Genomic DNA, 20313 nt, shown 5'->3' with positions numbered 1-20313 from the left:
TCTTGATTATTTTCAAAGAACTTAAATAACTGATAGAACTGACATTCACGCCATAAGTGTGCCTAAAATTTGAATTTCAAGTGAACGAGTCGATGAAAAAGTGAACGGATTTTTTTTAGTAATGTAACATTGAATAAAAACGTTTATTTATTCAAAGCGAAAAAAAGACTGCTCGCATACGGTGCAGTCAGTAATCTTTTCAATCAACAAATAAAAATCATCTATTACTTCCTAAAGTTCCAAGAATACATGCCGCATTGCCTCTTTGTATAGCAATAGAAATTTTCTGCAACAGATAATCTTTCGAACATGTCTCCCCTGATGCTCTCCTCATTAATGATCCCAACTTGTCAATAAATTATTATTACATCCCATAAAAGTGATTTTCCATGTCTCCACGGAACTATTGTCATACCATCAGGTCTTTTACCTCTTTTACCGTCGTCTCTAGAAATACCAGGTGGTTGCAAAATATTGGGAAATCCTGCAAAGGAAAATGCATGACCAAAAACATTATTGACAGAATCGTGTTTAGCAATAATCCCTGTCTTTAATTTGCACGATAAACCATGCAAACCGTCCTTCTTAACCACAGCACCACAATTACACTTGTACTCTTCACACAACTGGGATCCTAAACGAAGACCAACAGCAATTCTCGCAGCATTGTTATCTAATAGTAAACCTAGTTGACTCGATGGGACAACCTGCAGCCACTTTGAAGATTCTTTGGTAGATGACGCAAGTAGTCTAGCACGAGTAACAGATTCACTAGAATCTAACATCTCGCTAAAACTGCTCCTAATCACCGGTAGGTCCCAGTTTCGTTGCACCTTTCTCATTTCATCATTATCTGGAATAATATCGTTAGTAATGTCAAAAGCCTGCTAGAAGTGTTCATATCGCATTTTTTGTTCGATATCTTCCTTCTATCAGTTATTTAATTTCTTTGACTATTTTACTGACTGTGTTGCCCTAACGACAACAACTACAAAAGTAAGCAAAGAACTATGGCTATGAAAGCCAATGAAGAAATGGATTTGATTTAATTTGTTAAAGACGTTGAAGTACTAGACTCAGTGTTTGTATCGTTGATATGATTGTGGCTTTGCTGAAAAAGTTATAACTGTTTCCCTTTATCGATAAATCTAGTTAAATCTGTTTGATCCTTAAAATGATGGAAATTTGAATAGGGCGGCGGAGGTACAGAAAAATACAAACTTCCAACAATAGTCCAGGGTGCGACTTTATTTCATTAATATTTGTAATAATAACAAAACAAACAACCATCACATTTAAACAAAGTATTTTGCTAAACCATAAACGATATAAAAAAATTGCTAAAAAAAAGGTTTTGATTTATGATATAAAAAAAAACACCGTGTCTGTGTCAGTGTGTTACAAAGTCAAATAAAATATTAACTCCCACATAACATTAACATATAATTTCAAAATTAACATCTTCAACATAAAAGCAATTTATTTAACAAAAGAAATTAACTAAAATTAAACTTAAAGAAAGTGATGAAAATGAAACGAAAAGATTTTTTTTTAATCCCAACCATTAACTGAATGATTAAAAAAAAGGAAACTCGAAAATTACATCCATTACATCTTATGCTCTAACTTCCACATTTTGTAATAATAAAAAAAACAAGTTGACCGAATCAACCACTTAATTAAATTCACTTAACAGTTGGCGACATCATGTTCTCTCTTAATTTAAAAAAAATTATTAAATTTTCTACAATTTTCAACCGTAACATCATTTCCAAATGACAATTTCTAATTCTACAATTTTATTATTACAATAATGTCCTAAGGTCAGTCTAAAATTTGACAACGAAAAACAAAAATTTTATTTTCAAAATTCATTTTTACATCATGCCACCATTGTGTGTTTCGTTTCAATTTTTAATTCAATTTTATTGATGTGTGGAAAAATCACCATTGAGGATGTTATGTGGTTAATCCAATTGAGACAATAAACAAAATACAAATCTAAGTTCAGTTCGGCCTATGTGCTGTGTGAATTAATTAATACCAAGACCATGTACGCAATTTGTTAGACTGATATCTATACTGGATGAGCATTGAGAAGAGACGTCGTTCAGGAAGTTTCTACTAGGTTTAGAAGCGATTTTACTTCAACAAAAAATTGCAGACAAATGAACCGACTTTGAAAATTCGAGCTAAAGATTGAAGTGTTCTCTTACTGAATGTTTCATAGTATATTCTCTAAGCTAAAATGCCAGACGGTAACCAAAGTAATTTTTTTTAATAGAAAATTCATTGGAATTTCTTGAGTTAAAATGGGTGTTTCAATCTACATTCTACAATATTCACATGCTTTCAGGCGATTTCTGGTCACCTTTATTTGTACATTTATGATAGCAATCTAAAGGCCAAACCAATCAGTCTGTAGTAGACAAAAAGCGTAAATAAATACAATTTCAGCAACAATAAATTGTCGAGTTTGTAACATGCTTGAAACTTTGTCTAATGCATAAATATCAGGACTAAAATATCAGATGAAATGCGACAATTCTTTTATTCTTTCTCAGGTCCAAAGTCCAAACTCATTCAAGTGAATTTGATTATATGTCGAAGCTTACTGATATTTTTCGTGAATTTTGTCGGAAATATTCGGACTTGTGTTAGGAAAGACTATTTTAGACTTCGATCTGAACATTTTAAAAGACAAATTGCGACTTTTTTGATGAAGCACATGTCAGGGCATTAGTGCCTCCCTTTCCATATGGACAATAAAAACAATTGCCTCTGACTTCCAAAGGTGCTTGGCGCCCGAGTCTACATTTTTTTTTAAAGTCACGTAGGGCATTTTTTTGACGCCCAACATGTGCATTAAAAATTTGCCTTGGACGTCAAAAAGCTAAAGACGGCACTGCAGATTATTTATAAGTTCAATCGATTGTTTCTTCTATTCGACGCCATATCGCTGTAGCCATACATGCACGCCTACGTACTACTGTTGAATGGGATTCAGTTGTCATGGAAGGTTAAAGTGCACAGCAGAAAGCAGTTTTTCTTAGCATTGCTTAAAATTGTGATCAAAAGAAGATAAAAAGAATTTAGAAGAAAAACTCGGAATAGCTCGAGCTTAGCCTGACCTGAAGCTGAAATGAGAATTCGTGATCGGTTCAGGTTCAGAACTATTTTTAAGTTAATCTGATCTGAACATGATCTGTATTTATCAAGCCTGAAGTGATGCATTTCGGGTTCAGATTGTCATTCAGGTTTGTTTAGGATTAGATTAACCTGAAATGTTTTTCAGGTTCAGGGTTAATATTAGGCTCCGGTAAACCTGAAACAGATCAGGTCAATCCGAACCTTCTTCTACAGTCGACTGTTAATGTGTATGGTCATGGAAATTAAAAGAGTCTAAATCTATACTCTCTCAATCGGAAATTATTTTTCAAGAGTAACTCATTTCTTTGGCTTTAAAAATGTGAAATTTAAACGATAGAAAATCAATTTGCCTAGACGCAGCTATTAGTTTCGACAGTTAGTGTTGATGTTAGTCATAGACTTTTATTCTGTTTCATTGTATTTACCATTATCATTGTAGCTCATTAACAACAAGCATCTTAAGTCATAAATTGCTTTACATACATGCTATTGCTTACTTTTTTTTGCACTTAATCCAAACACTTAACAAAGCAGACACATTGTCTTTGTAGAAAAGTCTTATAATTTTTCAGTTCTCAATCACAAAAAACGTTCTTTTCTTCGAAAACCGAACAACTCTCCTCTCAATGAGACTTCCACATCATCACGGCAAATTATTTTTATCAAATCCCGTCAAAATCAATGGAAAAATCGATCATATCAAAGGCAACCTCAATTGGCGCAGTATCGTATGTACCATCAACTACAATTAAAATATTGTAAGTAAAAAACCATATCCTTTCCGCCATGCCACCTGTTCTATTATATGTCACACATACGCACTCACTCATTCATCCAAACAATCATTCAAAAGATTAAAAAAAAAACGAAAAAAAAAATTAAAATCAAATTTCGATGCTCTCAAACAGTCTTCGTAATCCATCAATATTCAAACTCTGTTCTACTCTATTGGCGTGACTGATTTTCATTGAAAATTGACTTAGAAATTACCTTCCGGTTCCTGCTTCAAATTCACTCTAGACGAGTTACTAGCTTGGAATTCACTACTAGCTAACTTATATTCAGTTCGATGACCTTCCGTCTGTCGCTTCTGCATTCCGTCGACGCTGTAATCATTCACCTGCTGTATGCCATCGTTACTTTGCGGTGAATGAATGATTGCTGTCGGTGACAGCATCATGTTTTCTGTGCGGTATTGTGGCGATTGATAAATTTCGCGATTTGTATTATTAGTGAGAACGGTCGTCGGTCGACGATATGGATGATGATGGTACGGATCATTCGCGGACATTTGGTCATATTGAGCCATGGGAACATCCATCGATTCGTGATTGTTTTGTGGCGACATTGGTCCGTGTTGAGACGCCGGCGACAAGTGATTGTGATGTGATGCGGAAACCGGCGATATTGGTTGTTGTGACACAGGGGACATATGCGACGATAAAGGAGACATTGGTTGATCGATTAACGTCGATGTAACTGGGGGCTGGTCGCCGATCTGGTTGTGATTCGGTCGGTAATTGGGTACCAATGGTGGTGTTAACGGTGACGAATTGTCTGCTGTTTCCCCTAGAACAGGGATTGAATTAAATTCACTGATATCGTTCCCTTCTGCGGTGATCAATTCACCTCCTAGTAGCATTTCTTGTAGCAATGAGTCGATATGTGCCACACCAAACAATTTTGCGAACTGAATCTGCTCAATAACTGCAATGGCAATCGATTGGAGTATGGGAAGAATGAGCAAAATCTCACCGAATCGTCCTCTAAATCCGAATTGAAGAGATGGCAATAGTAAACGTTGTACTCGATTTGTACGTGTAGGAAAATACAATCTACTTACCTTGAGTCGTACTGTCGATCGGAAACATAATCTTCTAAATTATTTAAAATTTGATGCCTCAACGATCTGATTCTTTGCGGCTCATTCAGTCCTTTTGCATGCGGATCAAAAAATACTAACGCTTTAATACATGCCAATTCGGCATCGTCCAGACCAACATCCTTCATTGCTCGAACTAGTTCATCGATAATTCGTGTACCGACTCGCGATATATCTAAATTAGGCGCCAGCCTAGAGTCTGGAGAGTGCTTCGTAATAATGTAGTTGTTGCCGAGTAACAAAACATCTTTTAAATGCAACGATCTCCGAGACAGACCAAGCAGTAAGTGTTCGCCGCTGTGAGCTCTCAACAATGCAACTTGATCGTCCAATTGAAGTTCATTAAACGCTGGAATGTGTTTCGCCTACGGATGAGAAGAACAAGGTACAAAAATTGGTCGATTTTCTTATTAGTCCGCGAACAGTGCGTCCTTACCCATTCGACGAGAATAAGCAGCTGTTGTTTCATACTTTCACACACATCGTTGATGCTCGCATACTGTTTACTCGCCAGATCCTCTTCCGTACTACAAACACTTTCCAATATTGTACCAGCCTTCGATTGTCTGCTCTCCATTTCGGCTTTCAGTAGTGAATGTACTGATAGACCATTTCCTGGATCAGGATCTTCTGTACTCGGTCGCCGACAACTTATCCGATCCCGCTCATTTTGTACAGCTAATAAAAAAAGAATTTATGAAAAGGACTGGAACATCGTTAGGTACTAAATGTTCTACCTTCTTTCTTCATTCCAGCTTTGAAGCATTTTCTCAACCGACAATACCGACACTGATTCCTTTTATCTTTATCGACGACACAATTTCGAGAGAACCGGCATGTGTACAAATGATTCTTGCGCACACTTCGGCGAAAGAATCCCTTACAGCCGTCACAAGACGAAGCTCCATAATGTTTGCCGGTCGCCCGATCACCACAAATTGCACACGATGTCGATTGATTGTTGTTATTGGTTAAGAGTATTGGCGATGTTGGACCTCGAACCGAGTTGTGCATATCGACTTCTGTCGTATCTGTTGAAGATAAATTGTAAAAACGGATTTAAAATTTGCTGTGACTATGAACAGTGCGATGACATGTGTGGGCGAATTTGTATCGTTCGCATACGCTCCAAACAATTCTGCTGAGGTAAACGAATCAATGAATGATGAACGGGTACACGGATGTGGGGCAGATAAGTCTAAAAACAGCATAACATACAACTGACGAGCGTGAATTCTCCAGTCTGATAACGTTTATTGCAGCGTTAATGACTTTTCACTTGATTGACGAAACACCAATGTCAATACGCTCAATGAAAATTGTATCGTATAACGATATATCCGACGATAAGTTATAAATTCCGCACCGGTTTCGATCAACCCATTATCACAATATTGATTTATATATGGAACTCGAAGTAAGTAAAAAAAAAGTCTCAAAGCAAAGGATGAAAGGGGAACTATTTTTGTAAGCACCGTAACTTGAACGACCGCTTATAGTTAATGAACTTTCAATCAATTTCGTAGCAAGAAAAAAATGTATTTTCACTACCTGAGCTTGAAAGTTATATAACCACAAAAAAGTGCTGTTATCATAATAATCATCCGCCGATGATAAGTTATCGCACTAGTGTAGCCCACATGCGAGTGTGAGTGCATAAATCTGTTCTTCAAGTTTAGTGACTCAGCGCACAATGACTGATTTATTTTAATGAATTGTTTACGAAATACTTTATTAATTTTTAAAATACTAATTAGATCAGAAATGACGATTAGGGTATAAAGGTCTTTATATAGAATGTCGAATCCATTACGCCGTCCTTATCATTTCACTGGAAACTTTTGTAAATACAAATTAATCGCAACCAGAATATATACAAAAAATTACGGTAGCCAGTTGCTGGTTGCATATCACTTTTATACGACTGGCACATACTGTAAGCAAAATTAAATCCTGCAAATACTTCGCGCTCCATACGACTGAAATTATCGATAGCGATGCTCTCTTTATTTTAAATTTAGTAAATATAGATGATACGCCTTCTTGTCAGAGCCTCTGTAAATGTGGTAATCTCACCTGACAAAGGTCAGCCGAGCCATGTCTGTGCAATTGATAAAACTCATTTTAGCGTTCAGAAGTCGCTTTATCGGTTCAGCAATATAAATTTATCTCGGCGACTTAAGTGGTACAAATAAACCGAATTAACAACAAAAACGTTAATACTTGAGACTTTATTTTGGCGTTGGTTGGGAACGTTTTTCTACTTGGTAGATTATCGAAATCTTGTTTTTTTTTCTTTTTGAAAATTTTGATTGATGGTTTGTGTGTAAACGATGGCGAAAATTCAGTGTGTTTTTTTTTGTATTTAGTCTCAAGAATCAGTACGTGGAAGATTATTTTGTTATAATGTTACAATCGTCTTATTACACTGATAAAATTCGTTTTAACGAAAATATAAAAAAGATGATTTGTAAATCGTGAACAACTCTATCGGATAAGGTGTGGTAAATCGAATCAAGTGCTGATCCCGGATTTCCTTGACAAAATTCCACGCAGCATTTTTTTTATACTCCGCTCTACCCTCGCAAAATTTGTAATTCCCTTGACAGTAAGTCATGGGTCTTACAACAGAAAATACACCGTACGTAACACGATCAATATGATTAAAAATGTACGGAAATGTGATTAAAAACGTTAAATGTAACACTTTCTGCTCTTTGTTATCATTTGAGTACATTTGACTTAAAAAAATGTTTGGTGAAGAATGGAATTGCAGTAGCTGGAGCTAGGTTCCAAGATATAGATTATGCTGGTCTAACGATCTAGCTGCTGTTGCTAAACGAATTTTTGTTAACAAAAGCAAATAAGAAAAAAAAAACATAGCTAACGCCGACCCGTACGAAACACCTATTCGAATCAAAAGCCTTTAATGTGCAACTCTTCATTTCTCTTACTTTATTTTCTTCTCTACTGAAAAGCTATTCGCCCTTTAAAATCACTTACATTATCCACTCTTTGCCTTGTTATAATCAACAAATAAATTGCCCGTACGAAGCCATCTTTCATAAATTCCTATTTAAACAGCTATATACCACTATATTTACGTACATTTCACTATACATAAACATTCCACAGATGAATATGCTATTATATAGCTCTATATGCCTGTATATGTCCATACATGGAATGCCTAAAGCACCTCATACACATAACCAATTACTTCTATGTTAACAGAAACTCTTTAAGTACCATTTATCCCACTTTATATCACTTTTACTAAAATGCAATATGGCCGCCGGCAGCCATTTTGTTAGGAGACCGAAAATAGTACCGACGCTATACATTCGTTAATACCTTTCATCAAAATCATCAAAATTCGGTCAAAATTTACTCGATATATTGACAAAATACTCCACGTTCACTACGGCCGAGTAGCCGAATGAGAGCTCACTCCAAGAGACCCAGCTCACGCTCCGGTGAACATAATTTCATAAACTTTTTTTTTCCTGATTGGTACGGTCAATACCTATCTAATAAAGCGAAAAGAGACGAAATATGTTTAAATTTGGCCGACCCACAAGCAAAAACTGCTTGCCGCCCTGTGCCTGGTTCACACCAAAGGGTCTAACTCACGAGTCGGTCATCCGATTTCCATAAACTTTTTTTTTTGTCGATCGGTATTATAAAGATCTTTCATTTGATGTATCATTTACGAGTATAGCGTTTAAGTGTCCGGAGATATCTTCGAAAAACCCAAAAGCACTTATTGGGCCCCATCTAACGATACCCCACTCAATGTATTTAATGTGAGAAAAATCACTTTTCATTACACCAACTACGAAAGTTGTAATTTTCGCTTCCCGAATGAGATGCGAAAGTATAAAAATTCAACTCTCAGTTAGCCACGACATCACAAGAGGTGCGAAAATACTTTCGCCTCCCAACAGAGGAGGGAAAGTACGTTCGCCCCTCAAACGAGGATGCGAAAGTAAATAACAGCAACAACATGGGTTCCGTCTGGTGTCGTTGTGATCACTGTGATTGTTGTGATAGAAAAGAACGTTGCCAATAATTTATAAATTTTTCTTTTACCAGGAGGCTGCCGCCCCCTGGACCCCCGCATATTTCAGCTTATTTCGGTAAATTTCATCAGTTGGAACATTATAAGGAAGCTCAAATTACAATTTTCGTAGTTGTTGTAATGAAAAGTTGTGTGGACAAATAACCATTGTTGACTTGAAAATTGTCGTGAAGTCGCCAACTCGAAAACAGGCTAATAGTTAGGATACTCATATTGAGTCTTCATACTTTTCACATTTTATTTGGCTTTGATATAAGGAACGTAAACAAAACGTATTTTAAAGACAAATTTACGAAAATGAATACTTTCTTTGATTACTCTATTTTCGAGGTGGCGACTGTACGACAATTTTCAAGTCAACAAAGTGATTTTTCTCACATTAAATACATTGAGTGGGGTATCGTTAGAAAGGTATGACCTCTGACTATAAGATGAAAATTAACTTCGATCAAAATATGTCCACTCACGGAACTTTTGTGACAAAACGGTTTCAGAGAGGTGTATGAAATTTCATGAAATGAAAAATTTTGTATGGGGAAGGAGCTGGTCCGATTTTACTAAATGCTGTTCTGAGCTCCCTGAATCGATGTGCGTTCTTAGTTTTTGGATGGATTTCGGAAAAACTTCTTTTTTGTTGAGGAGAGGCGTGCGTGGAAAACGAAATTATACGAAAGTAAAAAAACAATAATGATCTCAGGAAGAAACTAGTCATGACAGTTACGCTCTTGGTTTAATTCTTAATTTCAAAACATGGTAGTTTAGAAATCAATGTCTTTGTTGTACGTAGGACAAGCTGAGCTGCTGCAGGTATTATGAGAGTCAATCAGTTACATATAATGGTGTTAATCTGCTTACCGTACAAATTGTCAATGTAGCTCATCCACAACATAGACGAATTGAATAATTTCGTATTCCCACAATGCATACTGTCACTTTAAAATTGAAATGCTCTATTCCTTGTTCTAAGTCATCGGCGCACCTGATAAGGTCTCACCGTACTCCAATAAATATTTAATTCAATGTTACAAAATCATTTTTCGTTTTAAATTTCTCTTATTTGAAGCATCGAGACAAAATACTTTTAAGACTTGTATCGAATGGTAGTCCTATACTGTAACGCCAGTATACACGTTAAGTCAAACCAATTGAGAAATCGACTACTTCACATTTACTAAAGATAATCACCCGTAATATGCTTACGAATTATGTATTCGTTGTTTCACAAAAACATAAGTTTAGTTAAACAATTATGGTTAAAGCCGTCTGGTTGATAGTGAGTTGCAGCTGTAAAATGATATCTCAATGAACAATTTTTTTAAAAAGAGTTTTTCTTATCTAAAATACAACAACTCTTGTAAGTGTACATGAGTTACATTATTTGTATGTCTGATTGTCTGAACCTAACACTTAAGTTTGTTAAGCCGCTGACGTGTTTTCAGCTCACCATCTTACTGTTTAAATTTTATGTTTCAAAAAGATGCTTTCGGTAAACGAATTTAGGTGACTTGACAATCTTGTGAAGAGAGATAAAACAATGTTGAGATTCCTTTCCAGACGAATCTTGTCATATCAGTGAACTAGCACAACCCACGTAATGAATTTACGTAACACGTATTACCTTGAAGTCTAGTAACACAAATGAAGATCGTTAAGACACAACGAAGAACCGAAAACGTTGAGACATTGAATAATTCGTAAATCTGATTCTATAAGTTTAAATGATCAGTGGTGAGTCTGAGGCAGCAGGAAAAAGAAAAATTTTTAAAAAAAGTTCCGCTAGTTAATTGTTTAGTCCTAATAATACGCAATAAAACCTTTACCCAAAATTTGAAATAAATTTTCATCCAAATGTTGCGCATGCAGAAAATAATTTTGATCCTCAAACGGCACAATAACTTCACTTTTCATTGTTTTTATTTTGCTTTATTTCTGCATCAAGTATAAATGTAAAACGTTTGAACAGGCAGCTCGACACAAAAAAAAACGACCAAGACAGTGCTGTCGTATAACATCAATTTTATACTGAAGTATTATTAAATTAGAAGGAAAGTGTACTATCTGAATCACTGAATACATACACACCAACTACAGTATTAAAAAAAAAAATGAAGTTAAGTAAATCAACATTTTTGAAGAATGGCAGACTAAAAATAATTATTATCTCTTCGGTTATGAGACAAAAATGTGCTTGTAGTCGTTGAGTTCAATATCATATTATACTGTATACCGATATGCGGCTTTGTTGTTATCGAAAGGCTCGAAGAATTATCTAGTGAAACATTGTCAATAAATCCATTGAATAATGATTAGTGATTTGAGGTAAAGATTATTTATTGTACATGGAACAGTATGTACATCTTCTCTGACTGATATATATAATGTTGAATGCTAACGCAGCCATTTTCGTAGAAATCATTATAACACTACATTGCGTTACGTCATTTGTCCAAAGGTTAATAATAATAATTATTTGAGCTGTTCTGTGTTTTGTGATAAGATCGATAGCACATTGCGCATTCCATGAAAGTCAATCATTGTCTGGGAAGAATTGTGGTGAAAACAATTTATGCAGATTATTTATAAGCTCTGTGACGAATGCCGAAAGATTGTTGTAATTTTGTAACAAATCTGTGTGCTAGAAGAAGAATAATAAATCGGTAGATCAACGAAAAACAAAAGTGTGCCCAAGATTGACCATATTGAAGTGAATACGGACGGTTTAGTTAATAAAAACAAATATATAATCAAAGCGACTCATCGAAATTTGCATATAAATACTATTTCACTTTATGCAGTTGACTGAACTCGGTTGAGGAGAGACTGCAAGAAGTACTTAGTCATTCCGTTTATTTACAAAACAATTGCAGTTTTAAGTGCATTTATTCACTATACATGCAATTGTTGTGCGTATGAAAATATTTTACTGAATGCATTCTTCAATAATTTAGCAAATCGATTTATATAGCGCAACAATCGCAAGTCACTTATCACCGATTTGTTTTCGTTCGATTTTATTTATTTATTTATTATTTTTTGAGAATAGCTCGACATTCTCTTTCTCATCGCCTTGAATGTTTTCTTATTAACTTATGTATGTATATCAGACAGTTGAGGTTATCAGCACAGAGACTTCATCGATAACAGCTATGAGATGAATTTGGTTTACAGAATATTCCGACGTTAATTTGTAATCATTGAATTTAAATATTTTTATGTAATATTTGAGACCGAAAGAAATAATTTAGGTTAGAACTCAGTTTTTTTCCCCAAAAAGAAATATTTAGTTAACATCACACTTCTACGAGCATGACATCGGTATAACCATATCAGTTCGTATTTTATATACAATGGTCTGATGTATATTGACCAGACATGAAACGACATATATATAATGCCAGCACATCACATCATTTTTGAGTCATAATTACGTTGAACATTCACAAAAAAAGTGAAGAGTTAGAATTGTTTTTACAGATTAAGTAATTGGATCGAAGTCCAAAGAGAGGCATAAGTCATTATTATAAGTATTAAAAATGGCTGGCCACCGGGCATTCATCTTGAGTACCCTATCAACTGGATGGAACTAGATTTCCCGATCAGCACGATGTATAAAAAGTAGTACAATTTTTCTTCTCATTTATCGCTGGTGTGTTTCGAAAGCTAAACAAAAAATGATTGTAGCCACGTAGATAAGATAGAAAATGAAAATGTTTTTGTTGATGATTAGGCCATATAAACGCCACATCATATTAGATAACTGGGGGTATTAAAAAAAAAATTAATAAATTTTGTTGTTTGTTTCCATCAAAAATGTATTTGTTTGTGGGGTTCGTAATCTGTTTTCGAGCAAAAAAATTTTATTTTTTAAAATCTGCTTAACTCACCTATAATCAATGGTTTTTCTTCGATAATGTTATCAGTTGACGAAGACGATGAATCCATTGTGCAATTAATGTTGAATGTTGTCTTGAAACACTCTGTAGAAAAATTAGAGAAAATAAAATTGAATCATTTCGCCTGAACACTTTTAATCGAACGACTAATTACAACTACGTCACACGTTCAAAGTAGATCATTAGTTGTGGACAGAAGGTAATTAGATAGTGAAAACCTGTACTAGCAATTGTAGCAATGAAAATAATTCTACAACATGCAAAATGAAACATTTTCTACAAGAGAAACGGTTTGAAAGAGGTTAGACACGAGATTATGATCTTATGGTTATGCAAATAATTATAATTTTTAAGTTGTCGCTTGTTTTCAAAATGATGAATTGGAGAAAGGCCTTCATTTTCGAGATAATAGGTTTACCTAAAGCAACCACTGCGTTAACCTCACATTGTCGTCGTGATTACTGGGTAAGGGAATTTCAGAAGTTCTGTGAATGTTTTCATATTCTGATGTAGTTCAATCGCCTTAACTCGAGGGGGAAATTATTACAGGATTTTGTACAATGTAAAAATTGGAGATTTGAGGTATCCTTTAATCGATTAATCGATTTTCTTTAAATTTCACACGTTTTAGGAGCCGCAAAGAGAAGAAAACTGTTTTGAGCAGGGCCTATTTTAAGTCATTTAATTCACTAAAATTCCTCAATTTTTTAGTCATTTTTTTTAACTGATTTACTTCCAAGGATTCTTCTGGATTTTTTAGCTGTTTTCGACCATGTATAAGCCAGTCAAACAATTTCGAACGATCATTCTTAGAATTCACGAACAAATAAAATTTGTGAATTTTCAGGAATTGTAAGGAATCTAAAATGGGCCTGGTTTTGAGTTTTGGGTGAACTACTAATCATCTGTTATTGACAACGCTGACAATAATGAACGATGATCTGGATTTAGAGTTCTCTTATAAGGATTTTTTTAGTAAAACTGAATAAGTACTAGATTTGTTGTGAAACATTACATGATGCTTTGAACAAAAGAAGTAACAGATTCCGCGATACGCGTGTTGTTTTTAAACGAGTGATTCTGATATAAAGAAAATAGAATAGCCAATAAAATGAGAATATCTCCAAAATATTCCAACAATTTCAATAATTGGAGTGATCTTTTCTTTGTTCTGAATCAATATACCAAATTGAGTTGAATTTCAGTAAAAATGCGTTATAGTAAACAGCAGAAAAACACTCTTTTCGTGTGAATATTTGCAAACTGCATGTAACGGTTTATTGGGCTGTAAAGTCGACCCACCACGTTTAACCTGTCACATACGGCTATTCATCTGTTATCGATAACGACGAATAAGCAAGCTATCTGGCCTCTGGGTAATATGGTCTTTTATACAGTAAAATGCATGTTAAAAAAAATTGAAGTACAAGATTTGAAATCAACAGATTGAAAATACTTTGATCAATCGATCAGTAATAGACCCGATAATAATACTGATATGCTTGCAGTCTGTAACAGTTTCACCAACGCACTGACAGTGCTTTGGTTTAACTTAAATACCGTCAAAGTGGACACTGGAATCTTTGAAATTTGTAGAATTGAATAGAAATTAACTTTCGAAATAGATTTTCAAAACATTGTTCAATGTTACAGTTATGGAATCAAATCTATCGCGATATCGACGATGCAACACATGTACGTGTTTTATCGTAACATTTAGGTGTCATCTAAAATTCATCGGATTTAAATTGCATTAAAACGACGAAACATATCATGCTATGATTGAATATATGTATACATGTACAGTCGTTGTTAATTAATCAATCAAAATTTGTTGTCCAAATTTACTGATAGTGGTTTTCCCCTCCGAACCATTGCATCGACCGGACTTGAATGCATTTCTTCGAATAAATGTTTCAAGTAATAATAAACGGACATACATAAATACATACATAAATCATCATTTGATGGACATTATCAAATTCAAGCACATTCAATTGATATTGACTGAGCTAACTGAGATTGCGTTTTTTCGGTTCAGATGTATCGAATCGATAACGAAAGCTGTTCAAGTTTTATATTTTCCGAAATCGTTCTTTGGTTATTTAAAATGCAAGAATGATATCACCGCTACACTTCAGACTTAAAGAATCTTTTTCTAAAAAAAATCGAAATTAATGTGTGCATGTGTCGCATTTTCTATATAAAACACTAGGACCCGATGATCGTCAAAAACTGTAATCAAAATATGTGTTAAACGAATCGTACGAATGCAACCTTCTCAATGATATTATTTTCGGCTTAAAATGTATACACACAGCACACAGCACAGCGATTGCTTACAATCAACCAATAAGACAAACATGTTTGATGATGATTTGCCATTTTATATTTTTATTTTAAATATGTAAATATTCAATTTTGTTACATCATAAAGTCAGCCCGAGAGGCAGAAAGAAAACAGAAAAGTTTTTTTTTCTTCTTATTTTATTCTTTTTTTATGAAATTTAATTTAAGATGCAAAACGTCATGGATACACTTTATAAAGAGCTCTCTGATAATTGCTAATCGTTGAAACTTGATGTGTAATTATATATTCCTACCTTGATTAGTTGAATTGCTGGAAAAAACATAGCACAGGTTTCATTGCGTTTCGTTACGGATCCGTTTTGTATTCAATTTAATCGTTTTCTTAATTATTTTCAAATCATTTTTAACATTCTAATGACCACTGAACACTTTCTGGCCCAACAGGTTGTATTGGATTTTCTTTTATCGTTTGTTATATTATTCTCTTATCTATCACAGACAATGCCAGACAACACACAAATATAACAACTGTAAATAATTCTGTCTAATGTAATGTAGCCACAATCTCGCTTTTTCAATTATTTCTCGCACTGATCGATAATATTTGGATACGTATTTGGCACTTAATTAATGTATTTAATAAAAAAAACTCTTATTTTAATGAAGAGATACGAAGTGTAGTCGAAGATAAGCTAACTGTCATGTCCAGTAGAAACTATTTTTTATGTTGGCAACACTTACTCAACTCACTTCACTCAAATTTAAGTGTAGTGGGCATTAAGGCGTTTAGAAATACTTTGGGCGGTTTATTTGAAAATAAAGAAAAGCTCTGTACGATTAGTGTCTTGGGTAGTGACTAGCGTCAAGAAGAATTTACAAACATGCTGATTAGCTTAACAGAAGTGTTCATGCGTTATGATCAATTTATCAGATCAATTGGGTAGTTAAATACAGACAGAAAGGGGACATGCGAATTAATGAATTAAAAGAAAAATGAAATTTCATTGATTTAGCTTCCTTTGGAAGCATAACTTAAGAAGGTTCAATCTTCCTTGGACAATAGCCTGATTTTTCTTACTCATGGGTAATTCCAGCTAATTTGTGACTGTTCGAAATATTTTCACCAATTGAAATGCGATTTCGGCAAACTTTTTTATCCTTGAAAGCTGTTGACCAGACGCGTCGATTAAGCCCCATATTATGTCGGTGGCCAAAAATCTCGGGGAGATACCACCATAAAAATGAATGCTTGTTTTCAGAAAATTTTTGAAAATTCTAGTTTATTTTACGAAACCTGATCCGATTTCACTAAACTTTTTTTTTGCTGAAAGCTATTGACAAGACGTGTAGTTTGACACCAATATGAGGTCATTGTAAAATGCGGTCTCAGGGAGATATGACCAAAAAGTGTTTGTTTGTATTCGACATTCCGAATATTCTCAATAAATCTCAAATGATTTTTGTAAATTTGTCTTCCTGTAGATGTGTACCCTATAATTCCACAATTGCTCCAAATGACACGAGATTAAATTTTTTGAAGATTTTTGGTTCATTCTGCTTCGAAGTAAGGTAAAATCACTTCGACCCAAACATTGCCGAAATTACATTTTTTCAAATAAAAACTGAAGATCGGTGTCATTCAAAAGCTACAGCATATGACTTCACGAGTAAAATAACTTTGAGTCAATCAGGTCAGTTGGGTGAGTAAAGTAGGTCAAACAGCTTCCCAGTGGTGATAAAAGTCATCCTCGAATTTTAACTCGTCGAGATTATCTCGAAAAATTTTGTAACATTTTTTTTTAAACGGTTTTGAGCCGAAGCAACATTTTCTGTGGGGTAACAACCACCAATTGTGAAAAAAAAAATTCTGGCTATTTATGACCTCAGAAAAATATCACTTTTTTAGACATATCTCCCCCAAATTTTGGGTTACCAAGCTCATATTGGGCTTAAACTGCGCGCCTTTTCAGGGAAAAAAAAAGTTTACGGAAATCAGTTTTTATTTGGTGAAAATATTTCGAAAAGTCACAAACGTGTAACGCAACTAACCGCCGACTTTTGCGATCACACAAGTCACACTTCGCAGGCTAAAAATTCCAATTCTTGTCGGTATGAAAGCACTGGGTCTCCTGAGTATTAGAAAATTTATAGACTGATTTGTTACCGCAAAACATAGCCAACACAATTAACTGTATGACTCACAGATAATGAAATTTGTAACGCAACTAACCATGGAATTGCCCATATACAGTTTCCTCATCACTGGCAAAAGATCCTTATGAACATTCTTGTCGTCTTGACGATTTGCAAATTCAACAATATTAACAAGTGGTGCACGACCAGATGATGATGTAGACGTAGCATTTGATGTTGATGTTGATGATGTTGCATCCGGTATAGACGATGAAAATCCTTTGCCGTTACATCCATTCCGTGCCATTAATGATTCTTGTTTCAGAGCATTTAATTCAACGAAGGCCGTGGACCACTCAAATCGACTCATGTACTTCTTCAACTGAATCAAATCGAAAGACACTTCAGGAGACCTACAAACCGACTGGTGCATCGACAATTCGGATTGTTCCAATGAACTGTACCGTCCTGCACACATCTAGATTACGCGTCCTGAAAAACCACACAAAGTCACATCGATTGGAAGACAGCCCAAAAGTCGCGAACTTGACGCACTTCAAAGGAAGTTTCCCTGCGAACAATCCTGTACGTCGACTTTAAAAAATCATCGTTAAAATCCTGACGTACGGAGTCAGTCGCTCAACTCTTTCACCGCTTTTTATCGTGTCCAAGCGTGCTTGAAAACATGGTTTCCGAAACATTGTAAGACCATTTCATTCAAAATATTGAAACTTTTCGTCTGGTTCCCCAACAGTAGAGCAAGTTGACACTAGGCCCATTTTTTCAAGCGTTCCATTTAAAGCTTTCTAAATTATATTTAGCGGATACGAGCTCCTCTTCAAGTAACCTTTAGTCTCTTAATCGTCTCTTGATACAAAACCGGCGACGTAGCACTCAAAGCATGCCTAATAGACTCGTCAACAAAATTCATCAACCATCTCCAGATCTATCAGTCCTCTTGATGGGCAGACCTCTGGTGAAAATAACGACCTTATTCTCAAATTCATCAATCACCTCCAGATCCATCGCTTCTAAAAATTCGTCAAGCTACTTGAAAGGAAACGATCCGCGTTCTTGATCGATTGCCTCGATTGCCTGAGTCGCTGAATAATTCGTCGACACATCAGCAAGCACTTGAGACAGTAATTCTTTGTCTCTGTGAATTTTTGTGACGTTTTGTTTTATATGGATGTCCTGCTCGAGGGGGATGTTATTTAGGTTAATCACTGGTTTCCCCCTCGATCCTGCTCATATAAGTAGAGAGGATGGTAGCAGTAAACAATATCGCTCAAAACCACTTACAGTGGATGTGTGACGCAAGTCCTGTTTATCCACTTACATAAGAACTGATATCGGTGGGGTGACACTTACAGCTTCGACTCGCATAAAGAAAATCATGCGTATCTATCTGTTATATTTTCCAAGTTATGGCTGAGGTAGCTAGCACTTAAAACGCTCATAGCTCCCAAATGGGCGATTTTTGGGGGAAAACCATGAAACACGTAGAATTTGAAGCTACATAACTTTGTCTTTTAAACGAACTTTCTATCTGCCATATTTTCAGAGTTATAAGTCACATAGCTCAATAGCTTAAAACGCTCATAGCTCCAAAATTATAAGCTGCTATAAAAATTCCTTCAAATTAGTTTCTTAGAATTACGTCCTTGACATACACTGGCGGAATTTTGAAAACCGATTTTCTGTTTCGTGGTTTACTGGTTTTTTGTGAATTTTTCATGCATTTTTATATGAAAAAATCAGAAACTCAAGTAAAACACACAAACAGAAAATGTGTCGGTTTTCAGAATTCCGTGTGTGTACCCTGAAAATTTCAGCCAAATTCACCGAGAAATTCAAAAGTTTCGTTGTAACAAAGTGACAAAGTAACAAAGGTTGGTAAAATTCATCTACAATCGCTAAAGCAACTGGTGTGAATACGTTATTTTGCACCAGCTGGTCCCATTTGGAATTGTATGTGACCAGCTGGTGCAAAATAACGTATGCACACCAGTTCGTTTTAGCGATTGTATTACAAAATGTATGAAAATCCATTTCTTCATACAAAGTTCCAAGTTTTGAAAATTAATATCTCGGCCAAATTTTAACCGTGTTATAGCTTGTTGAACTCGTATGAACGCCCAGATTACGAATAAGATAAGTAGGGAGTAGTAGGAGCGAAAGGTAAAAAAAAATCGTGTAAATATGTTCCTCAGACCTGCGAACATATTTTTTTCAAATTTTTTAGTGTGAACGGACTTGCGTCACGGCCGCGGCCCTTCACTAGCGTAGGGCCATGATCTGTTCAGTTCTCATTGCTTGCATTTTCGATAAAGCTATTTGATAACTCAAACGTATTTATTTCAAACGCGTAAATCAAATACAAAGATGAACAATAACTACTCGAAGAGACAAAACCTATATTTGAAGGAATTATTGGCTCTGGAGATCTGCACATTCAGTATTAAATCAATCGAATCACAAAATCGGTCTTTAAAAATAAAAATAGATGAAACATGCGCGTTGTGTAAAATTCAAAATGGTAGAACGCAAAACCTCTTCTTCCAGATTTGGTTTCATGTTTCCTTTTTTTGGATCATTTGCAGATAAAAAGATTCCTAGTTTTCGAATGGTTATGACATCAGACTTGATGATGACCTTAACCTGTCACATATGGCTATTCATCTGTTATCGATAACGAAGACATGTATAATGACAAGCTCTGGGTAATATGGTTGTTTATATGGTGAACTGCATGTTTAAAAATTGAAGTACAAGATTTAAAATCAACCGATTAAAAATACTTTGATCAGTGTAAGTAATAGACCCGATAATATAATACTAATGATATACTTGCCGTCTGTAAC

General features: G+C 35.0%; 1 protein-coding gene across 10 annotated transcripts; it reads right to left on the bottom strand.

The window, feature by feature from the left end:
* Positions 1-1553: 1553 nt before the first annotated feature.
* Positions 1554-16025, bottom strand: LOC119066252 (hepatocyte nuclear factor 4-gamma). Of its 10 annotated transcripts, none has more exons than XM_037168581.1 (8): positions 15610-16025; positions 12998-13090; positions 5770-6063; positions 5469-5710; positions 4994-5397; positions 4780-4916; positions 4141-4719; positions 1554-3892 (listed from the first exon to the last, which is right to left on the bottom strand). In XM_037168581.1, the coding sequence occupies exons 2-8, from the start codon at positions 13053-13055 to the stop codon at positions 3813-3815; spliced, it is 1794 nt and encodes a 597-aa protein (XP_037024476.1). In that variant the 5' UTR covers positions 13056-13090; positions 15610-16025; the 3' UTR covers positions 1554-3812. The 10 variants fall into 10 exon arrangements, with proteins under 10 accessions (XP_037024476.1, XP_037024480.1, XP_037024473.1 ...); XM_037168583.1 differs by having other exon boundaries at positions 3551-3892; positions 4141-4710; XM_037168584.1 differs by having other exon boundaries at positions 3551-3892; positions 4141-4707.
* Between the last annotated feature and the right edge of the window lie 4288 nt (positions 16026-20313).

Source organism: Bradysia coprophila, chromosome IV (assembly GCF_014529535.1).
Source record: "Bradysia coprophila strain Holo2 chromosome IV, BU_Bcop_v1, whole genome shotgun sequence".
Taxonomy (NCBI): Eukaryota; Metazoa; Arthropoda; class Insecta; order Diptera; family Sciaridae; genus Bradysia; species Bradysia coprophila.
Note: the sequence above shows the minus strand (reverse complement) of the source record. Positions and strands in the feature narration are given on the sequence as shown.

What these genes read in the sequence shown, in the direction of transcription:
- LOC119066252 (XM_037168578.1), bottom strand. Translation starts at nt 11,021, where the DNA reads ATGAAAAGTGAAGTTATTGTGCCGTTTGAGGATCAAAATTATTTTCTG. An exon ending in AGCTGGAATGAAGAAAGAAG is followed by an intron (nt 5,711 to 5,769) that starts GTAGAACATTTA and finishes TTTTTTTATTAG; the next exon opens with CTGTACAAAATGAGCGGGAT. An exon ending in ACAAGAAATGCTACTAGGAG is followed by an intron (nt 4,720 to 4,779) that starts GTGAATTGATCA and finishes TCCCTGTTCTAG; the next exon opens with GGGAAACAGCAGACAATTCG.